Below are 18858 nucleotides of genomic sequence, written 5' to 3'. Positions count from 1 at the left end.
AATCACAGAGGAATAATAAAAAATTACGCTCATATCATATCAACAAACTGCATAAATATATAAATATAAATATTTATATATATATTTATATATATACAAAATGTTGATCTCTTTCTTTGTTCAGTCGAGAAGAAATTATGTTTTTCAAGGAAAACATTCCAGGATTTTTCCCATTCCAATGGACTCCAATGGACCCCAACACTCAACAGTTTTAATTCAGTTTAAAATTGCAGTTTTAGAGGACTAAACGATCCCAAGCGAGGCATAAGGTTCTTATCTAGCAAAACCATTGTCATTTTTGGCAAGAAAAATAAAAAATATGCACTTTTAAACCTTCTCTTCTTCCTCCTTCTGTGTGACGCATGCGTGACCTCACGTAATGCCGTAAAAAGGTCACGTGTTACATACGAAACGCACATTTGCGGACAATTTAAAAAAATAAACTGACACAAAGACATTAATTAGTATCATTGCACATACTACGGAGCGGTCCTCTTTTCCCACACTGTAAACACTGGGGCGTAGTTTCGCATACGTCATCCGTGACATGATCTTGACATGATGACGTATTACGTGAGGTGGCGCTAGCTCATCACACAGCCGGAAGACGACGAGAAGTTGTGGTTTAAAAGTGCATATTTTTTACTTTTTCTTGCAAAAAATGACAATCGTTTCGATACATAAGATGCCTCGTATGGGATCATTTTTAGAGTCCTTTAATACACCGTCCAAACTGCAATTTTAAACTGCATAAAAACTGTTATGTGTTGGGGTCCATTAAATTGAGAAAAATCCTGGAATGATTTCCTAAAAAAACATAATTTCTTCTCGACTGAACAAAGAAAGATATCAACATTTTGGATGACATGGTGGCGAGTAAATTATCTGGATTTTTTTAAGAAAATGGACTAATCCTTTAATAATGTCTTACTTATCAGTAATCAAATGATATGAAAATTACGTATCCAAAGCCTCTCCATAGGGAATGAATGACTTCCGATTAATCCGCGCCGTTTATCGTGTGCAGTGGAAAGGCAGCTTAAAAGGTTTCAAGCAAAAACCTACCATAAATCTAACACGAGCAATAACTATACAAAAGGCCAAACATTTCAACATTTCTGGTGAAAGAGGAGCTTCTCAAGCATCTACAAAAAGACACTATTGGAAAGCAAGACAGATGAACAAACGGTCAGTTATGAGGTTGGACATGGATGAAGGTCAAGAAGGAAAAAGATTTACAGCAAAGACTGAGAACATGCGATCGTGAAGCTCTCCGCCTCAAATTCCTCCATCTCTCTCGGTCTTTGAGTAGATTTACAAGGAGAGAGTGACTGGCAGTTCTTTAACACATTACAGACCTCATGTTGTACAAGAGCAGGATTTTCCTTCTTGCCTTCCAAGAAGGTCTGGAAATCCTCCAACCGTATGAACACAGTGGTACACACACATACACATACAAAGGACATATCCAAGACTAGATTTACATATAATACGACATTTGTACTGTCAAGTATGTTTTTACACTTTCACATTACAGTTCAATCATGAATGATACCATAAGTGTCTCTATTTAAAAGGGATAGTCATCATCTGATGAAGAAGATGTTTTGATAAATGATGGCTAGCACATAGTTGATGGTACATACTGAAATCCATCATATTTGTTTTTCCTAATATGGAGGTCGATGGTTACAATCAGCTGTGCTTATCATCATTTATCAAAATATCTTCTTCTGTGTTAAAGTTTCAGGACCCAGAACCAAATTCTGAGAGCGAGTTCAGTAAATATTTGCAGTGTGGACCCCTCCTTTATACAAGTCCGTCATTTCACTCTTTAAAATGTCAGCAATGTCAACACATGATATGAGAGAATGAGGAAAGTAGGTAAAGAATAAAGTGATCGGCGGTTTGTGTATCTCTCACACATGCTATGATGTATTCATTACGTGCCCCTCAGCAGATTCACTCTGGATGAATCATTCATGTTAACACATAACTCTTCCAGACGAGACACTTGTTCTAAAAATCATTTATAACAGACGAGCCTTCATCTGATGCAAGTCAAATAAATGACAAGAATAGGCTATCACTCTTGTGTTTTGACTCATTACGCAAAACAATATTGTTTCCAAATCACTCAAGAAACAGTTTGTGCTGCCAGTTATGAAAGATAGAAGAAAGAAACATCACATGAGAAGGGAAAAATGATTTTGCTTTAAGTAATGCATATGCAGCTCAACTTCTATTGGTTGAGAGATAAGAGAGCGAGAGATCCCATAAATCAGTGAAATTTGCCCACTTGTGCTCTAAAAGCTTTAAAGAAAAAGATAACTGTGGCAGCAGATGATGTAACTTACAGTATGCAGACACAGTCTTATGTGAAAGTATATAAAACCACCATTCGAATGGCAGAATTAGAGTAGAATGCATGTTTTTTTTGTGTATAGTACATGTGTTTTATAAAAGGGATAGTTCACTTTAAAATGAAAATTCTGTCATCATTTACTCATCCTCATGTTGTTCTAAACCTGTATGAATTAATTTTTTTCTGATGGACACAAAAGAAGATATTTTGGGAAATGATGGTAAACACACATCGTATAGTGTTCATTGACTTCCATAGTAGGAATAAAAAATATGATGGAATTTAGTGGGTACCGACCGTCAACTGTGTGCTTACCATCATTTATCAAAATATTTTCTTCATCATTTATCACAATACTTGCTAAATATTTTTTTCTCCTATGGAAGTCTATGGTCACTATCTGCTGTGTGTTTACCATCATTTCTCAAAATATCTTCTTCTGTGTTCATCAGAAAAAAGAAATTCATACAGGTTTACAACAACATGACGATGAGTAAATGATGACAGAATTTTCATTTTAAAGGGAACCATCCCTTTAACTTCACGAGGATTTGTTTTCTCTAAAGCAGTCTACTTATGCAGTATAATTTTGCAGAATTGTACATGCCTGAATTTAAAAGAGTCATTTACCCACATACTTTGAAATAAATTGATAAAAATTGTCTTATTTTAGAGAAACTTTATGCTCCACAACTTATATATATTTTAAATGAATTTGGAATTTAAATGAATTGAGTTATGGACCAGCAGGCATGTTTGCAGAGTAAACGGATATTCACAAAAAAAAAAAAAATCTGTCATCGTTTACTCACTCTCATGTTGTTACAAACCTGTATAAATTTCTTTGTTCTGATAAGGAATTTTAATGAAGGTTTGAAACCAAACCAGATACGATCCCCATTCACTTCCATAATATTCTTTTTCCTACTATGGAAGTCAATGGCACTCATGATTGGTTTGGTTTTTAAACATTCCTTAAAATAACTTCATGTGTGTTCATCAGAACAAATAAATGGATACAGGTTTGTAACAACATGCGAGTAAATAAATAATGAGAGAATTTTTATTTTTGGGTGAACTATCCCTTTAACTACTTATGCTCTAGGTAGGTTACAAAGGCACAAACATAACCTCTGATTTGGCATATACAGCACAGAAAGGTAATAGACATCAAGCATACTAAATCATCTGATATTTCCTACATACTGTAGCTGCGCATGTGTTCTGTCCTGCATATTATTTTGTGTTTAAAATAGTTTAAACACAAATAAACTTATTTATTTATCCTCTTTACATCAGAGTCCTAATCACCTGTCTATATAACATTTTACATTTATTTTCAACAAATGTTCTACAAGCTAAATGTGTTTTGGTATACAAACCTGTTGTCTCACTTCTTTGAGTATCAATGACTGTTTGTACCCTTTTGAGCTATAGCTGTGCCAGTCTCTGGTTTGCTTTGGCCAGTAAATCTGCCCACTGTTTTTAACAAAAAGCCTCTACTACTAATTCTTTGGTTTTTCAGCATGCTCTGCACATTTCAGCTCTCAACCACAGTGGCTCAGTGATGCCGACATACAGTTGAGTTTTGCTACAATAACTTATACAAAAGACTGCAAGCAGTCATTGGTGGATGTTAATGTTTGGAGGTAGAGATGTATTAATTCTTTCACCGCCATTGAGAAAACGCTTCTTAGCCAAAGAACAGTTTTTACATCAATCTGTATTTGCGTTATTATACACCAGGTGGCATTCTTACCCAACTTATAAAACCTAGAAGTATTCCCTTAGGGCAGAAGTGGGGAATTCTGGTCCTGGAGGGCTACTGTCCTGCAGAGTTTAGTTCTAACCCTAATCAAACACACCTGCATTTCATTTCCAAGTAATCCTGAAGACTTTTGCTGAGTCCCAATTCGCCTACTTATACTACGACCTAAAAGTATGTACTGTTTTTGTGAGGAAAACGTACATACTTTTGAGTGTGTAGCAAAAGAGTGTCCACGTTCTGGGACGTACTTCGATGACGTCATGCAACGTGAACGAAAACATGGTTGCCTTGTTACGCACACCACGACTGTTAACAATATTTCATTCATTCTTATAATGTATGTCCAATATAATTTTATTTACTATTCCCATCTTTTTTTCTCATCGTTTTTTTCACAATAGATTTTACAATGTGTTCTAAGTTGAGGAGTGAAGCAGAGCGTCATTAGACCCAAACGCAGGTCGTTTGGGAGGCGGGTGGTTCTGACGTTCATGTGCAATGTGTGTAACGAAAGATACTTATTTTAAAGTCAAAATATTTAAAGTTTATAGTATAACTATTGTTTAACGTATTTTAAATTTTATACTTATGTATATAACTCCCAGATAAATACCCAGATGAAAATGAACCATGCTTTTACTATAGTAAAAGTGTAGTAACCATGTTTCTTTCGTTGGACTAATAAAGTTAACATTTGTACAGCCACAGTATTAGTACAAATACACAAGAGGGTCAGTGTGGTTAAGCTCCTCCCTCCCGCATGCAATGGGTGGTGGGCAATATTAGCCGTTAGAGTGTGCATTGATCTGCACTTTGAATTCTTACCGGAAATAGTACACCATCCGGGTATCTTTGGGATACTCATTTCAACATACTTTGGGACGTACTAATTCTAGTTTCGAATACTATTTAGGACGGATAGTATGCGAATTGGGACTCAGCATTGGATTTGATTTTTCAGGTGCGCTTAATAAGGGTTAGAACTAAACTCTGCAGAACAGTGACCCTCCAGGACCAGAATTCCCCACCCCTGCCTTAGGACAAACAGTTCAAACTCTGTGTATCTTTGGTCATCGCTCTGAGTCTGAATATGATCCCTATCAAAAGTCTTTAAATAAAAATGCAATTATCTTTAATTTGAGAAATGATAAAAAGAGATCAAATGACGATAGGATGAAATGTTTTTCTTTGTTTAAAAGAAGAGGGATTTTTTTTATTTGATCTATTGCATGTTTATACATTTAAAAAAGAATGTTTCTGAGAGGATTTAAACTTTTGTTGGCTGGCAACTTTTTTTTTTAAACGCTGGTGGGGAAAGAGTTAATGTAGATGTTTTGAAGTGTACTGTATGTGTGTATGAAAGAAAGAGAGGAAGAGAGAAAGCAAAGGTGAAAATACCGAGATATGGGATGCAGGATGTCATGCTCTGGCTGCTGATATAATCTCTCAAGCGTTTGTAGTTGTCTTCTTTAGACATCAGATACTCCAACCGTTCAAACGTGGCCTTGTCCTTCCGACTCAAAAGCTGAAGGGAAGAGACAGATAAAACAGGTTAGGCATAAAATAAATGATTCACACTAGTGTTCACATGAACCGTACCAATGACCACACTTTTTAAGCAGACTCGAGTGCGGTTCGTGGGTTCACATCCAGACAAACCCAACTCTGATGTCAATCGAAACAAGGCGCTAGTGTGACACCCCCCTAATTCATCCTTTTAGTGTGACGGCTGTATAGGATGCACACTTTTTAGGCATTACTAATGTGATTCCTGTGGATGAAATTGTGATTTTTGTTTTATTAGTCAATTAACTAAATCTCATAAAAACTAATTGTACATTATATTAATGATTGCTAACACTGCAAGTGCCAGACATCTTCAATAATGTGAATTAGAATACCTGCTATTCAGTTGTATTATTTAGTGCTTTAATGAAATGACTTTCAAGCTTAATAAATCACATTGTGCAAGTGATACCCCTCTTTATTTTTCACCTTTATAGAGACACCTCAAATTACATATCCATTAAAGGTGCCAAAGAACGCACAAAAATAATGTCTTAAATTGTTCTCTTATATCTACATGGAAGGTATGTGAAAGTGCAAAGTTATCCACAGACAGTTTTACAGGCACATGTCCATTTACAACCCTAGGATTTTTTCTTTAGAATGAAATGGTATATTATTACCTTATTTGGTAGAGTCACGAATAATAATGTTGAGCTCTGCTCTGATTGGCTATTTGACAGCAAGGCTCATGTCAGTAGCTCACATTAGTAAACAGACCTTATGTTTGAGCCTGTATCAGAGGAAGATGCAGATTTTGACGAACAACCAATGGTTCGAAGAACGGAAATTGACGTTTTTGAGTGGTAACGTCAATAGTGGAACATCAGCCTAAACAATAGCATATAGCATTAATTAGCATATAGTGCTAACTCGGCAGTCAAAACTTTGTTTTTAGTATTGTACCAACTTGCAATTAATTTAATGTGTAATTTAATGTTGGGGTGCACATCTTGACTGTAACGTCACAGTCAGTAATATCTTGAGATTTGCCTGTTTTTCGTCTGTATTTTGCATGCACAAGGTTTACATAAGAAGGAAGAAACAATAGTGTTTGAGACTCACAATATATCATTGCCATGTCCAGACCTCTTATTATTTATCTATAATACAATTTTACAGTCTACAGCACCTTTAAGTTAAACCATGTAAAGTAAACAGATCACCTTGTTATTGCAAAAGTAAATCAAGGGGCCTAAGTCTTTTAAATAAACGTGCAAATCAAAAGATGTCAACCGTCTGTTGTTTTGAAACAACAGATCTTTTTGTTAGCCTTTTATGTTTTTTTTTCGTTTTCTCATTTATTAACCATTTGGCAGAGCAGTCGTAAATATGACAAATCAAAACTGGCATAAAGTAAATCCACCTGACCAAAAGAAGAACAAAACCCCCCAAAAAACAAAATGTTTACTTCTTAGTAATGTTTCTAACCAAAGCAAACAATCAAGAAAAACAGACAGAGAGAAATAGGATTAAATTAAAGCTTTAAAAATACAAAAGCTGATTAACAAAAGCTCAAACAAAATAAACTAAATCAAGAGCTGTGTTTGTCTCCACAATACCTGATTTGAACTCTCACGCAAATCGACTAAAACTTGAGTCCCCAAACTCAACCTAGCTATATAAAATATAGCTATTACGGAATTAATTACTGAATAAAACAAACAAATATATATATGTATATGTTAGACTTACTGTAAATATACAGAAGATTCTATATAGTGTGTGCAAGAGCGCATATGGCCATATCTCTTCAGTAGAGTATATTCAGTTATGTAAAAGATTAAAAATAGTGCATTAGGGACAAAATAAACATGTGAGATGTTGGCTGTACTGTACGTCCAGACAAGATGATGTTTCCAAAGGAGAGGAAAAACTGTCTGTGAATCAGATGGCTGGCCTGATCCTATGTAAATGTTTCTATGGTAACCACAGCTTTCAAGAAAATACAACAACTGAAGTAATTGCGCTCTTAGAAATAAAGATGCTTTACGATGCCATAGAAGCAGGATTTTTGGCAGAATGGTTCCATAAAGGATCTTTAACATTTGAAGAACCTTTCTGTTTCACAAAATGTTCTTTGTTATGAAAAAGGTAAGAAAGAAACGGTTCTTTGAGGAACCAAAATTTGTTCTTCTATGCTAAAGTTTCTCAACAGGGGAGGTACCAATATCCAGGGCTGCACACCTGTGTGCATGCTTAAAGGGGCCATGGCATGAACATAGCCCTTTTCACACAGACATTCCGGAAAATACACGGGAAAGGCATCCTGGATTTTTCCGGAATCCTTAGATTTTTTGTTCATTCACACTGCCATGATTACCCGGCATCAATGGTCCCAGAAAGACACGTGATCTGTTGAAAGTCTTCTACGCAGCATCTGAAGTTTGCATATTATTTATTATTTCACCCTCCAGAACCCGCTCCCTTGCATTTTTGTTCTAATGCTGGTGAATGATCTCAGCTTCAGAGTGGATATTTGATGAGCTCCCTGATCTCTGCTATGATACAGTTTTCAGACATTTCTCATCGTGATTGTTTATATGCATTTAAAACCCGCATTTTGAGCAGCTGAATGATATATCTTGGATGACGCGCGGTATTTCCGTTTATTATAGCTCAAATGAGCACGTGATGCGATATTCTTTTATGCTGCTGAATGATCTCCGTTTCAATGCAGTAAGTGACAACCTGATATTTGCTTCAGTCCAGTTTGCTGACATTTCTCGTCGTGAATGTTGTAAATCCCTCATTTTAATGAGTTGAACCAACTTCATGTTGCCATGACGCGCGTACTCACTACGGCACGTGCGTCATTGTTTATGCGTCTCATTTATCATTTCCTGATAACTGCTTCAATCTATTTTGCAATATTTCTCGTGGTGAATGTTTATATGCATGTTATCTCTCGTTTTAAGGAGCTGAACCCATCAATTTTGTTGTGATGACCTACGACACGCCCTTTACGGCATTGTTACGGCTTCTTGTTCACACAGAGGGTTTTCCGTGTATCTGACTAGGTCCTCTTTCCGGCAACGATTGATGTCATAAGGAGATCTTATTATAATAATACCGCCCCCTTAATATGCACTATCCAACCACAGCACTGCCATTTTAGTGCAGAGAGAAAGAGAGAGAAAAAAAATTATTGACAGCACAATTGAGTTTGAATTGCATCAAACCACATCATTGTGATCAGTGTTTGCATTTCTTTAGCTCATTTGCATTAGGACACACCCAAAACAACACATTTTTGCTCACACCTACAAAGTGGCAATGCTAAAATCTTCATGCAATGGGCCCTTTAAGATGTGTCAGTCAGCGCGAGGAAGATCGTTTTGGAGTCTTGTCGCTCATAATAACTCTTTAAACATCAATCAGCTCCAGAACTTTATCTCTCTTAATTAACATCAAGCTCATCAAGTCCTGAAATTTATTTTTTGTTTTAAATGTTTTAATACCAAAACCAAAATCTCAGATGCGTAAGTGGATGGACACGCATCCTTCGTATTAGGTTAGCATGTAGGTTGGTACACGTCTCAGAAAACGTACAAAATAAGACCGTTAGCATTCAGAGTTATTTAGACAGCACGGGTCACATTTATTGTCCAAGGCTGCATCTCGATTTATCAAACAATGGGCTAGGCCTAGGGTCAAACATAAATTGTGTGTTGCATTAATCGCATGTTAATAAAATTGTGAATTTTTTAACAGTTAATCTGAAATATTGTCTTGTCAGAATGCTTACACGACATTTTGATTATCATTACCGCAACAGATGCTTATTAAATGTTAATTTAATTAATAGAAGCATAATACTTTGATTTTAAATGCATGTGCAGAATCTCCAAATTATGTTCTTTCAGGTTTGTCATGTCTTTTTGAAAATATGTCAGTGTTGATGTTTTCTGACTGTTGCGGTAATGAGATTTTTTAGGACTAATTTTTTAAATTATGTTACAAAAAGTGTTAAATGATAAGTAAAAGTTTTTAAAATAATGTTCCCATTTACTCCAGACTTTGTTTTTCAATGTCTGGTGGGAAAAAAAGTAAATTTAAGCAATTTTTACATTTTCATGCTTGACATTTTTAAAACCAAGTTTTCGTGAGAATCACCCGCGTATGAGTTGCTACAGTCAGTGTTCTTGATGATTGCTAGGTCTATGGATATCTGTGACATTCTAGTCCCCTAGACTCTTTTAATGACAGTCTATAAGGTATTTAGGTCTATGATATTACCATCAGGAAGATGAAAATCTTTACCTTAAAGCAAAATACTGCACCTTTCTTTACCTGGGTGCAAAATTTGAGGTTGCATTCACGTACACAGCACTATGAATCAGACAGACAAATAATCCCACCCCAAATGAAATATAGTAAGAAAAGAAACATTAATCATATTTTATTTTGCAAAAATTAGGTTATTTTTAAAATAATCATAGCCCTGTGATACATCAACTGGTGCTAGCAGAGTGAAACTAGATAGGTTAGCAGATTTATCAACATTAAAATGAATAAATGAATTTATGCGGCCATTATTAATCTGCAAAACAAATGACATTTTAAACGTTTTAAGGATGTTATAAACAAAAATGTCAGATTAAATAAAGGAACGCCAGAAATCCACATGCAGCACAGATGTCTGTCTGATTTGTGAGCAGACGTGCTGTGAAGTTTTAAAACAGACACCTGTTCTTCAAATTTTTTATTGATAACTGCTTCAAGTTATAGCACTAACAGATGAAGCGTTTGGAAAGTCCCCTTTTGCATTAGATTTATTTTTAAAAAACAATGCAGGGGACAAGATTCTTATTTTCGATGCATCAGCAAATATAAACATTGCAACTTATAGAAAACATACAGAATATTAATGAATTTGGCAGATGCTTTTATCCAAAGCGACTTAATGTGCTGTGTTGCCTTTGATCAAACTCATGACCTTCTAACGCAATGCTCTACCACAGAGCAATACATGAGCATTATTTTTATCATTTAACTTCTGAGCCTAAACTAATATATGCTAGCTTGTTCTTTAACATTGTCACCGAATGTGAGGTACACATTTTCAGTTGTGTGACTGGAATGATGCATGAGGATGTGTTTACATCATTCCATTCCGATTTCCATCCAATCACTGCAGTCTGTCTAAGTGAAATCCTGTGGTGAGTTTAAAACACACCACAATCCAAAACCAGATTGAAGTCAGCATTTTTAGGCATTTCTGGCTATAAGAGATCACAACTTAATAAAGACAACTTTTCCATCCTTAGAAAGAACATCCAACCGTGGACCAGCATCTTAAACGATTTTGATTGAATTACATGGGAATACTGAAAAGAGTACCATTAATGGAAATTTTCAAATGAAGGGTATAATGTTTGGAATATGAAATTCTTGGTGTATTTCTAATAAAAAACTAAAAAGCAGACAATCAACTCCCTGTCTTTCATCAATATTAGTGCACTGGAAAGAAACGCCAGAAGATTTAGCATTTAGTATCTGTTTGCTGTTTCCACCCCTCATCAATAACTAACTGAGACTTGTCTGAAGTCTTAGACTGAGGCATGAATATGACAGCACCAGCCCGGTTTAGATTTCTGAATTTTTAAACACGCCTGGAAAAAAGAGCAGATCCGGAGAAATCTGGACAGATCCAGCCGTTGCAGCATAAAATATCCCACAAAAATGCAAATGGCTCGCAAATATGGTTTAAACATGTCGAGCCGCACCAAAAAACAAACCAAATGATCAACAAAATATCGTGGCATAAAAAATATTATGGATGACAACAAATATTATGTGTATATTAGGGGTGTGACGAGACACTTAATCCACGAGACGAGACGAGACACGAGATTGGGATCACGAGAACAAGACGAGAAGATATTTTTACACTTTTTAAGAAATCCTCAATGATTAAACAAATGAATAAGAAACTGAAATTATGTTATTTTTAAAAGTTTTAACTAATCAAGGACTGTCCCTAACAACTCGTAGTTTATAGTTTTCATCTCGCAATCTCACGAGATTAAATGTGTCTCGCGAGATTTCTTGTGGAGGTGACATGCTGGCCATTTCTCAAATAAAAGACTGCATCCTTCGGAGGTCGATTTTTATACTGCATTTACTTCATAAAGACTGTCTTATTAGAGGCTATTAACAATTATAAAGTTTACTAATCATTTAGTTAATCGCAAATTGGTGTAATATGCTCACGACTTGCGAATGTAATGCTCAGTTAATGATCTGAAATAAACCTTGATGACGTATGCAGCCTGCATATGCGACCTCCGAAGGATGCAGCTTTCTGTTTGACCCTTTTACAGTGCATGCATTATATTTGTCTTTTACTGCGTTTGCTTTTTTGTTTAGGTTTCGAATAATGTTCGTTTGGGAACTTGTGTGAAGTCTGAGACGCGTTGTGTTTGTCTGTTGATCAGTGTCAGATGTGAAGTCTCTTGACATATATTAAACATTGTTTGGCTAAATATAAGCGTTTCTATTCGTTTAAAGTGAAGGTAGCGTCCGCGAAATGAGTCCACTATCGCCCCCTGCAGGCATTTGTTATAATACATACATAATGCTTTTTATTTATAGGCCACAAATGTAATGAGTTTGTTAATGTGGTTTAATGTAACTTGGTTTTAATACTTTATTTAAACCAATTATTATTGCATCTTCATAATTAAGTAATTTTAAAGGCTCACTTGGGTCCAAAATATTAATAAAATTTGACTCTATATATATTCAAATTTGTATTAATATTTTGGGAAAAAATATGAATTTATTAAAACTGTTTCAGAAAAACAATATGAATTGATCATATTGATGATAACAGTCAGTCAAAGATTAGAGAATAGTATATAAGCAGTTTGAGCACCACAAGGGTTGAAAGATGTAATAAATACATTGTTAATAAATAGTGTATTGATGAATACTCACTGCCCAGGTCTTAGCGAGTCTAAAGATAGGAGCGCTTTGTAATGCAGAGACCACCGCCATCACCGCATGGAGACTGTTCATGTCACACAGTTTCTGCAGGAAGAAAGGCAAAGCAATAAGTAGTATTCTGATATATTATACAGAATAATTTACTCATTTCAACTGCAGCTATTTAACAGTTGAAAAGGTTGGAAATAACCCTCAATAATTGAACAGCGAAGAAAAGCAATTTGCATATAACATGACATAACGGAAAAGCACCAGTTTACCACACTTTGCATCTACCTGACACAGGTACAACATCCATTGTTCACTGGTACCAATTTGGTACCAAAAAGTCCTGCACGTTATCAAAGTTTATATATAAATTATTATTTGTATTTTCATTAATTATTTATGATTGTGGATCATATTAATTTTAGCATTTAGCAATACATTTTTTTTAAATCAAACATGTTAACATTAATGCACCATAAACTAACATGAATAACTGTATTGCCAAAACTATATTGGTCATTGTTTGTTCATGTTAGATAATGCATTTGTGATATGCAATGGAAATACCCATTACCTTGATAATACGCATTGCCACTGCCTCGCTTTTGCATGTTTCTGTGACGAGAATTATTTGATATGTAAACAAAAGGTAAATTTAAGATGTGATCTTAAACACAATTCCTCTGCACAAAATATTTTTGCACCAAACTGAGAAAAAACTACGAGTTGAGCATGTGCGCTCAATCTGCTTAAACTTCAGCAGCAAATAGGTGACTTTTAAATTGTAAAACATAACCCTCCAAACTGGTTAGTGATTTGAAATCGTTACCACAATAGCTGAACATGAAATGATATTACGCAGGGCCTGAAAATAGTCCCCTGCTACTGAAAGTTATCAAGGGGACTATTTTCAGGTGCTGCATTATATCATTGCCCGCCTGCAGCCATGTTACGACAGCAAAGTCCTTGATTATTACGCCTGAATGAGAGTATAATTCCTAGCCAGAAAATCACAACTTTTAATTTTCTGTCGGTCTTAGTACACGATGTAACTACAGAAGAGTCAAGTTTTAAATAGGAAAAACATCCAAACTCTTTGGTTATTTTTGAGGGTGATGCTAATGGTCTAATCAGATTCAATAGATTATGCTAAGCTATGCTAAAAGTGGTACCGCCAGACCCGAGATTCCAAAACGGTAAAAATCAAATGTTTAAATGTTTAACGAGATCTGCAAAATGAGCAATTTTCAAAAAAAAAAGTGGAGTGTCCCTTTAAGGCTTGTGTTACTTTAAAGGAGTCTTAGATTCCCATAATTCACAAAACGAGAATAACACAATCCAGTAAGTATTTACACATGTAAGTGCTTTACCTTTGCTGTTCTGATGTAGAGGCTCAACACTTCAGCTCTGATCTTTAAAGTTTGTGCATGAAGAATCTCCCTCACCACCCAGAAACTCACCTAAGAAACAGCAAAGAAAAGAAAAATGCATTAACTGATCAATACTGACAACAAATCCAAACGTGCTGTACTCTTTCTGAACTCTTTCTGTATTTAATACATATTGTGTCATTTTGCATCAGCCAAATACATGTTTGTGAACATCTGCTGTTAAAAGTTGAAGTATGCTTTCTTCTGTTTACTTAATTTATGCGTTTATTCCATGAGTTTATTCTCACTTGTGGATTGTTTGCCTCGAACACATCTGTATGATGCCGAGTCGCAAATTAAATCTGCACAATGGACTGGAGGTTAGCAGACTTGTGACTCCATTAGTCATGACCCTAGGGATTCACATTTGTTCTCAATTTAGTACTTTAAATGTGTGTTCAATACAGACACTAAAACATATTATTGTTTGTGTCTTATTTGTTCCAGCAGACAGAGTTTGTCTATTATTGTCACTGAAGGTCACGGCTTAATTTAAATACTGCAGCATGTCGGCAAAGTTTATCCGGTTTTGGGGTTATTTTTGCTAAACAAGCTCAAAATGTTAAAGAGCACCTATTGCATTGCTAAAAACAATGTTATTTTGTGTATTTGGTATAATATAATGTGTTTGTAGGTGTTTATGGTTAAAAAACACATTATTTTCCACATACCGTACATTTTTGTAGCTCCAGATTCACTCTCTTCCTGAAACGCACAAATTTGAAAAGCTCTGTGTCTCTGATTGGCCAGCGAATCTGTATGTTGTAATTGGCACAATCTTCAAAACATGATGAGGAGCGTCACATGTATTCAGGCCAATCACAGACTTGTACAGACTGGCAGCTGGCAAATTGGATGACACAGCGCTTTTCAGAATTATGAGCTTTGTATAAAATCAGTGCGTTTGAGAAAGGTAGACACTTACAGACCAACAAAAATGTTTTTAAACCATAAACCACGCAAACACATTGTATTATACCAAATAAACAAAATAACGTTGTTTTAGCAGTGAAATAGGTGCTCTTTAAAAGAGGTTTCATATTTTTGGTGAACTACTTATTTAATTGTTAACCCAAATGGTCATATACATACTTCTCCAGCAGATATTATGTAATTACTAATATGAATGATTGCCCTGCCACTTTTCTGCTTTTCTAGCATTTCCAGAATATTCTATTTCTCAATTTCTTTCCACAAGTTTGTTAGTGAGATGCAAAAGTACAGTGAGCTCATTATATTGGCCTTCTCTCCTGCTGTGTTCCCATGTTTAATGATGTTGTCAGACTAGATCACAGTGTCTACCAACCAGGACAGTACTGCAGACATTTATACTCAAACACACATACACAATAAAAACTTTCACGCATGGGCACACATTAATATCCGCAGCCGTATCAAACCAAATCTTTATATTAACCTCATTAACAGAGTCAAGGACAACTTGGCCGTTTACTCAAAAAAGAAGATCTTATACGCACAACCGGCGCAACGTCATAGAATGTCTCTGAACAGGTTCACGCCCACTTTTGGGGGAATTCAGACTAGACCTTCCATTGACTTCCATTCAAAATAGCGGAACAAAGCAACGTTCGTACACAGCTGGCAGGCATAAATAACTTATGAAATCACTCAGATTAAACATGTTGAGTAATTATCTGTCCACCCTGCCTGCCATAGAGCGCGAAAGATACATTAACATATTTAATTTGGTCATAATATCAACATGTCCCTTTCATTCTCACAGCATCAAATTTGTGTAACAACGCTCCCTATTGGCCAGAGGTGTCTTACCCGGACATTTACTCGTACCTCATCCAGTCAACAGGGAAGCAAGTGAATGATTTTACTTTGTATTTGAAAGTTACTTTGTATTCATATATTATGTCTTTATATTTAGAGTAATGAGTGCACTTTTCCGTCGAGTCATACAACTAACTAGCGATATTTCCAGCAATCACTGGATGGCGTTGTTACACAAATTTGACGCTGTGAGAATGAAAGGGACAGTTTCATAAGTGATTTCATAAGTTATTTACGCCTGCCGGCTGTGTAAAAATGTTGCTTTGTTCCGCTATTTTGAATGGAAGTCAATGGAAGGTCTGTTTTTTATCCCCCAAAAAGGGGCGGTGACGAAATTTACAGTCAAGTTCCCGGATGTGCCTTTAGTCCATATGCAAATATCCCCTGCTAATAGATATTCACATGTGCCTTATTTCTAACATCTGTCAGTGGTCATTTGTGTGTGTGTGTGTGTGTGTGTGTGTGTGTGTGTGTGTATACGTTTATCTTAACCAAGTCTGGTTCATTTTTGACTCCACTCAGCAAATACGTGCAAAGTACAATTCAGAGTAATAATATTTATAAATCGCCTCGGTTTTCTACGTCACAAACATGTAAACTCAAATTTTTAGTAGTCGTTGGCTGCATAGAACGAGTGAAGGCATGTTACAAATAACATGAGGGCGAGTAAATTATTTTTGGGGGAACTATCCCTTTAGGCCTGGGACAAACTGGACGATTTTTAAATATTAAAGGCGGGGTGCATGATTTTTTCAAAAACTTGGAAAAGGGAGTCGGGCCGAGTACAAAAACACACTTGTAGCCAGTCAGCAGTAAGGGGCGTGTCTACTAACCGACATCATTGCCTTGGTTGCATATGTGTGAGGGGGCGGGTCTATCAAAAGAAGGTCCAGATTCTGTTGGGGTAGGGGCGAGTTTGTTTAGATGATTTTAAATGTCAACATTAACTTTTAAAGATCATGCACCCCACCTTTAACCATTTTAAATCCATGGGCTACCACAGACGTGAGGAAAGTTCGAACTATATAATCCTCAGAACACACACTGGATGTTTCGACCAGACGGCATAACCACACACACACACGTGGTATTAACGTGTGACAAGAGATCTCAGAAGAACAAATGTTGTGGTAGTTCTTGCATGAGACATTATTCACTGAACAAAATTATAAACATAACACTTTTGTTTTTATCCACATTTTTCATGAGCTAAACTCAAAGATCTACGGATGCGTTTGAAATCACATACTGTGACAGAAGGTACTGAATTAGATGAAGTACCTACTCATAGACAGTTGAAACAGTATGAATATGAATGTATGTATATAGTATGAATATGAATAGTTTGAATGAATTCGGACGTGCTACATTTGCCACGCTGAAACATAACGTGACACACACCGTCATAACAACTGGAATATGACTATATTAACTGGAATGATGTTAAACTAGTGCAATTTAACCACAAGGGACAGCTGTTGAATATATCTATTTGCATTTGAATAGAGTTGCATTACTGCTTTTGGACATTTTTGAAGAAACACCCATCTGTCGTCTTCTTCTACGATGAATATCTCCTTTAAGTGTCCATCGAATGTAGTAGGTCTGGGTACTTTTCACATACTTTTTTTTGAATACTATGAATTTGGACATACTACTCACATCACTACTAAACTACTCACGACTACTAAAAATCTGTGTTAATGATCACTTCTCCTTTGCCGAGATAATCTGTGGCTTATCAAGATGCTGATTAGACAATATGATTATTGCACAGGTGTGCCTTAGGCTGGCAACAATAAAAGGCACCTTTCAAATGTGCAGTTTTACTGAATTGGGTGGGATTCAAAACCATTCGACTCACACAGTGCAACACATCTCCTTCGCATTTATCGGGTATTTGATTGTGGCCAGTGTAATGTTGGTCCACTCCTCTTCAATGGCTGTGCGAAGTTGCTGGATATTGGCAGGAATTGGAACACGCTGTCATATACACTGATCCAAAGTATCCCAATATTTTTTAAATTAAGGGAGCTCAAACATGCATTTAAATCTGGAATTAGGATAAGCTCTGTCCGGGAAACCACCCAAAAGGTTTAATTAAATCAACAAATCAGAATTTTCAACTTGAACAAATGCTTTTAATTAAAGCAACACTAAAGACTTTTTGCTCTTTGCTCCCCCTACAGGTTAGAAGCGTAATTGTCCATTACCACTGTCATAAATACTGCAGCATAGCTGGCTCTGATTGGATTGTAGGTCTGCCGTAAAGCAAGTTTTTGTAGATTTTACTCAAACTACAGGACCGCAACCCGACGGTTGGAAACTTCTTTAGTGTGGTTTTGGCCGATAGAGGGCTGCAAAGCGAATGTGAAAGTGCCTTTCGAGTAGATAAACAATTGAAGCTTTTTTGGAAACGTTATTTTAAGGTAAAAAAAACTATTTGGTGTTGCTTTAAGTAGCAGTAACTAATACCCTATTTATTTTTTTTGTGTGTGTAAAACAGTATAAAGCCAAGAACTGCACAGACTGCGTCGATAACTTTCTAATCAAACTACTGAGAAAACCAGCTAAGATAACATAACTACTAAAAGATGACAAATCCACTGATGATCAGTTAACTACGGCACGATCAAAAGGACTCACGATCACTTACCTTAACAACTGAATATTGCCAAAATGACAGATAATTGGCTAAAACTGCATGTGAAAACTACTGATAATCAGTTAGAAACGAACTTATGAAATAAACAAACACGCAAGGGATGAAAAGCAGATGCAGAACTTTGTGAACGACTGGCGTACCAATTCTAAGGAGCCTTCTGTTGAGCTCTGTGCATGCAAATTCCCTTGACTAAACAATAACCAGACAATAACAGAAGTGTTGTAGGTCCCAATACACAGCCATGCATACCATCTCATTTAAATACACATTAAATCCCATACCCACAAACACAAAAGCTTGTTGTTGGTTGGTGATGGGTCCAGAT

At 36.0% G+C, this 18858-nt stretch overlaps 1 protein-coding gene across 3 annotated transcripts in view; it reads right to left on the bottom strand.

Annotated features, from left to right (window-relative positions):
* ralgps2 (Ral GEF with PH domain and SH3 binding motif 2) overlaps positions 1 to 18858 on the bottom strand; it is a 158906-nt gene that overhangs the window by 66934 nt on the left and 73114 nt on the right. For all 3 annotated transcript variants that reach the window (XM_073855854.1, XM_073855853.1, XM_073855855.1), the window contains 3 exons: positions 14009 to 14098; positions 12642 to 12734; positions 5532 to 5658 (listed from right to left, as the gene is read on the bottom strand). In XM_073855854.1, coding sequence (XP_073711955.1) covers positions 5532 to 5658; positions 12642 to 12734; positions 14009 to 14098 — 310 coding nt within the window. The remainder of the gene's footprint in view (positions 1 to 5531; positions 5659 to 12641; positions 12735 to 14008; positions 14099 to 18858) is intronic.

This window comes from Misgurnus anguillicaudatus, chromosome 18 (genome assembly GCF_027580225.2).
Source record: "Misgurnus anguillicaudatus chromosome 18, ASM2758022v2, whole genome shotgun sequence".
In the NCBI taxonomy this organism is placed as follows: domain Eukaryota; kingdom Metazoa; phylum Chordata; class Actinopteri; order Cypriniformes; family Cobitidae; genus Misgurnus; species Misgurnus anguillicaudatus.
This window is presented reverse-complemented; position numbering and strand designations above follow the sequence as displayed.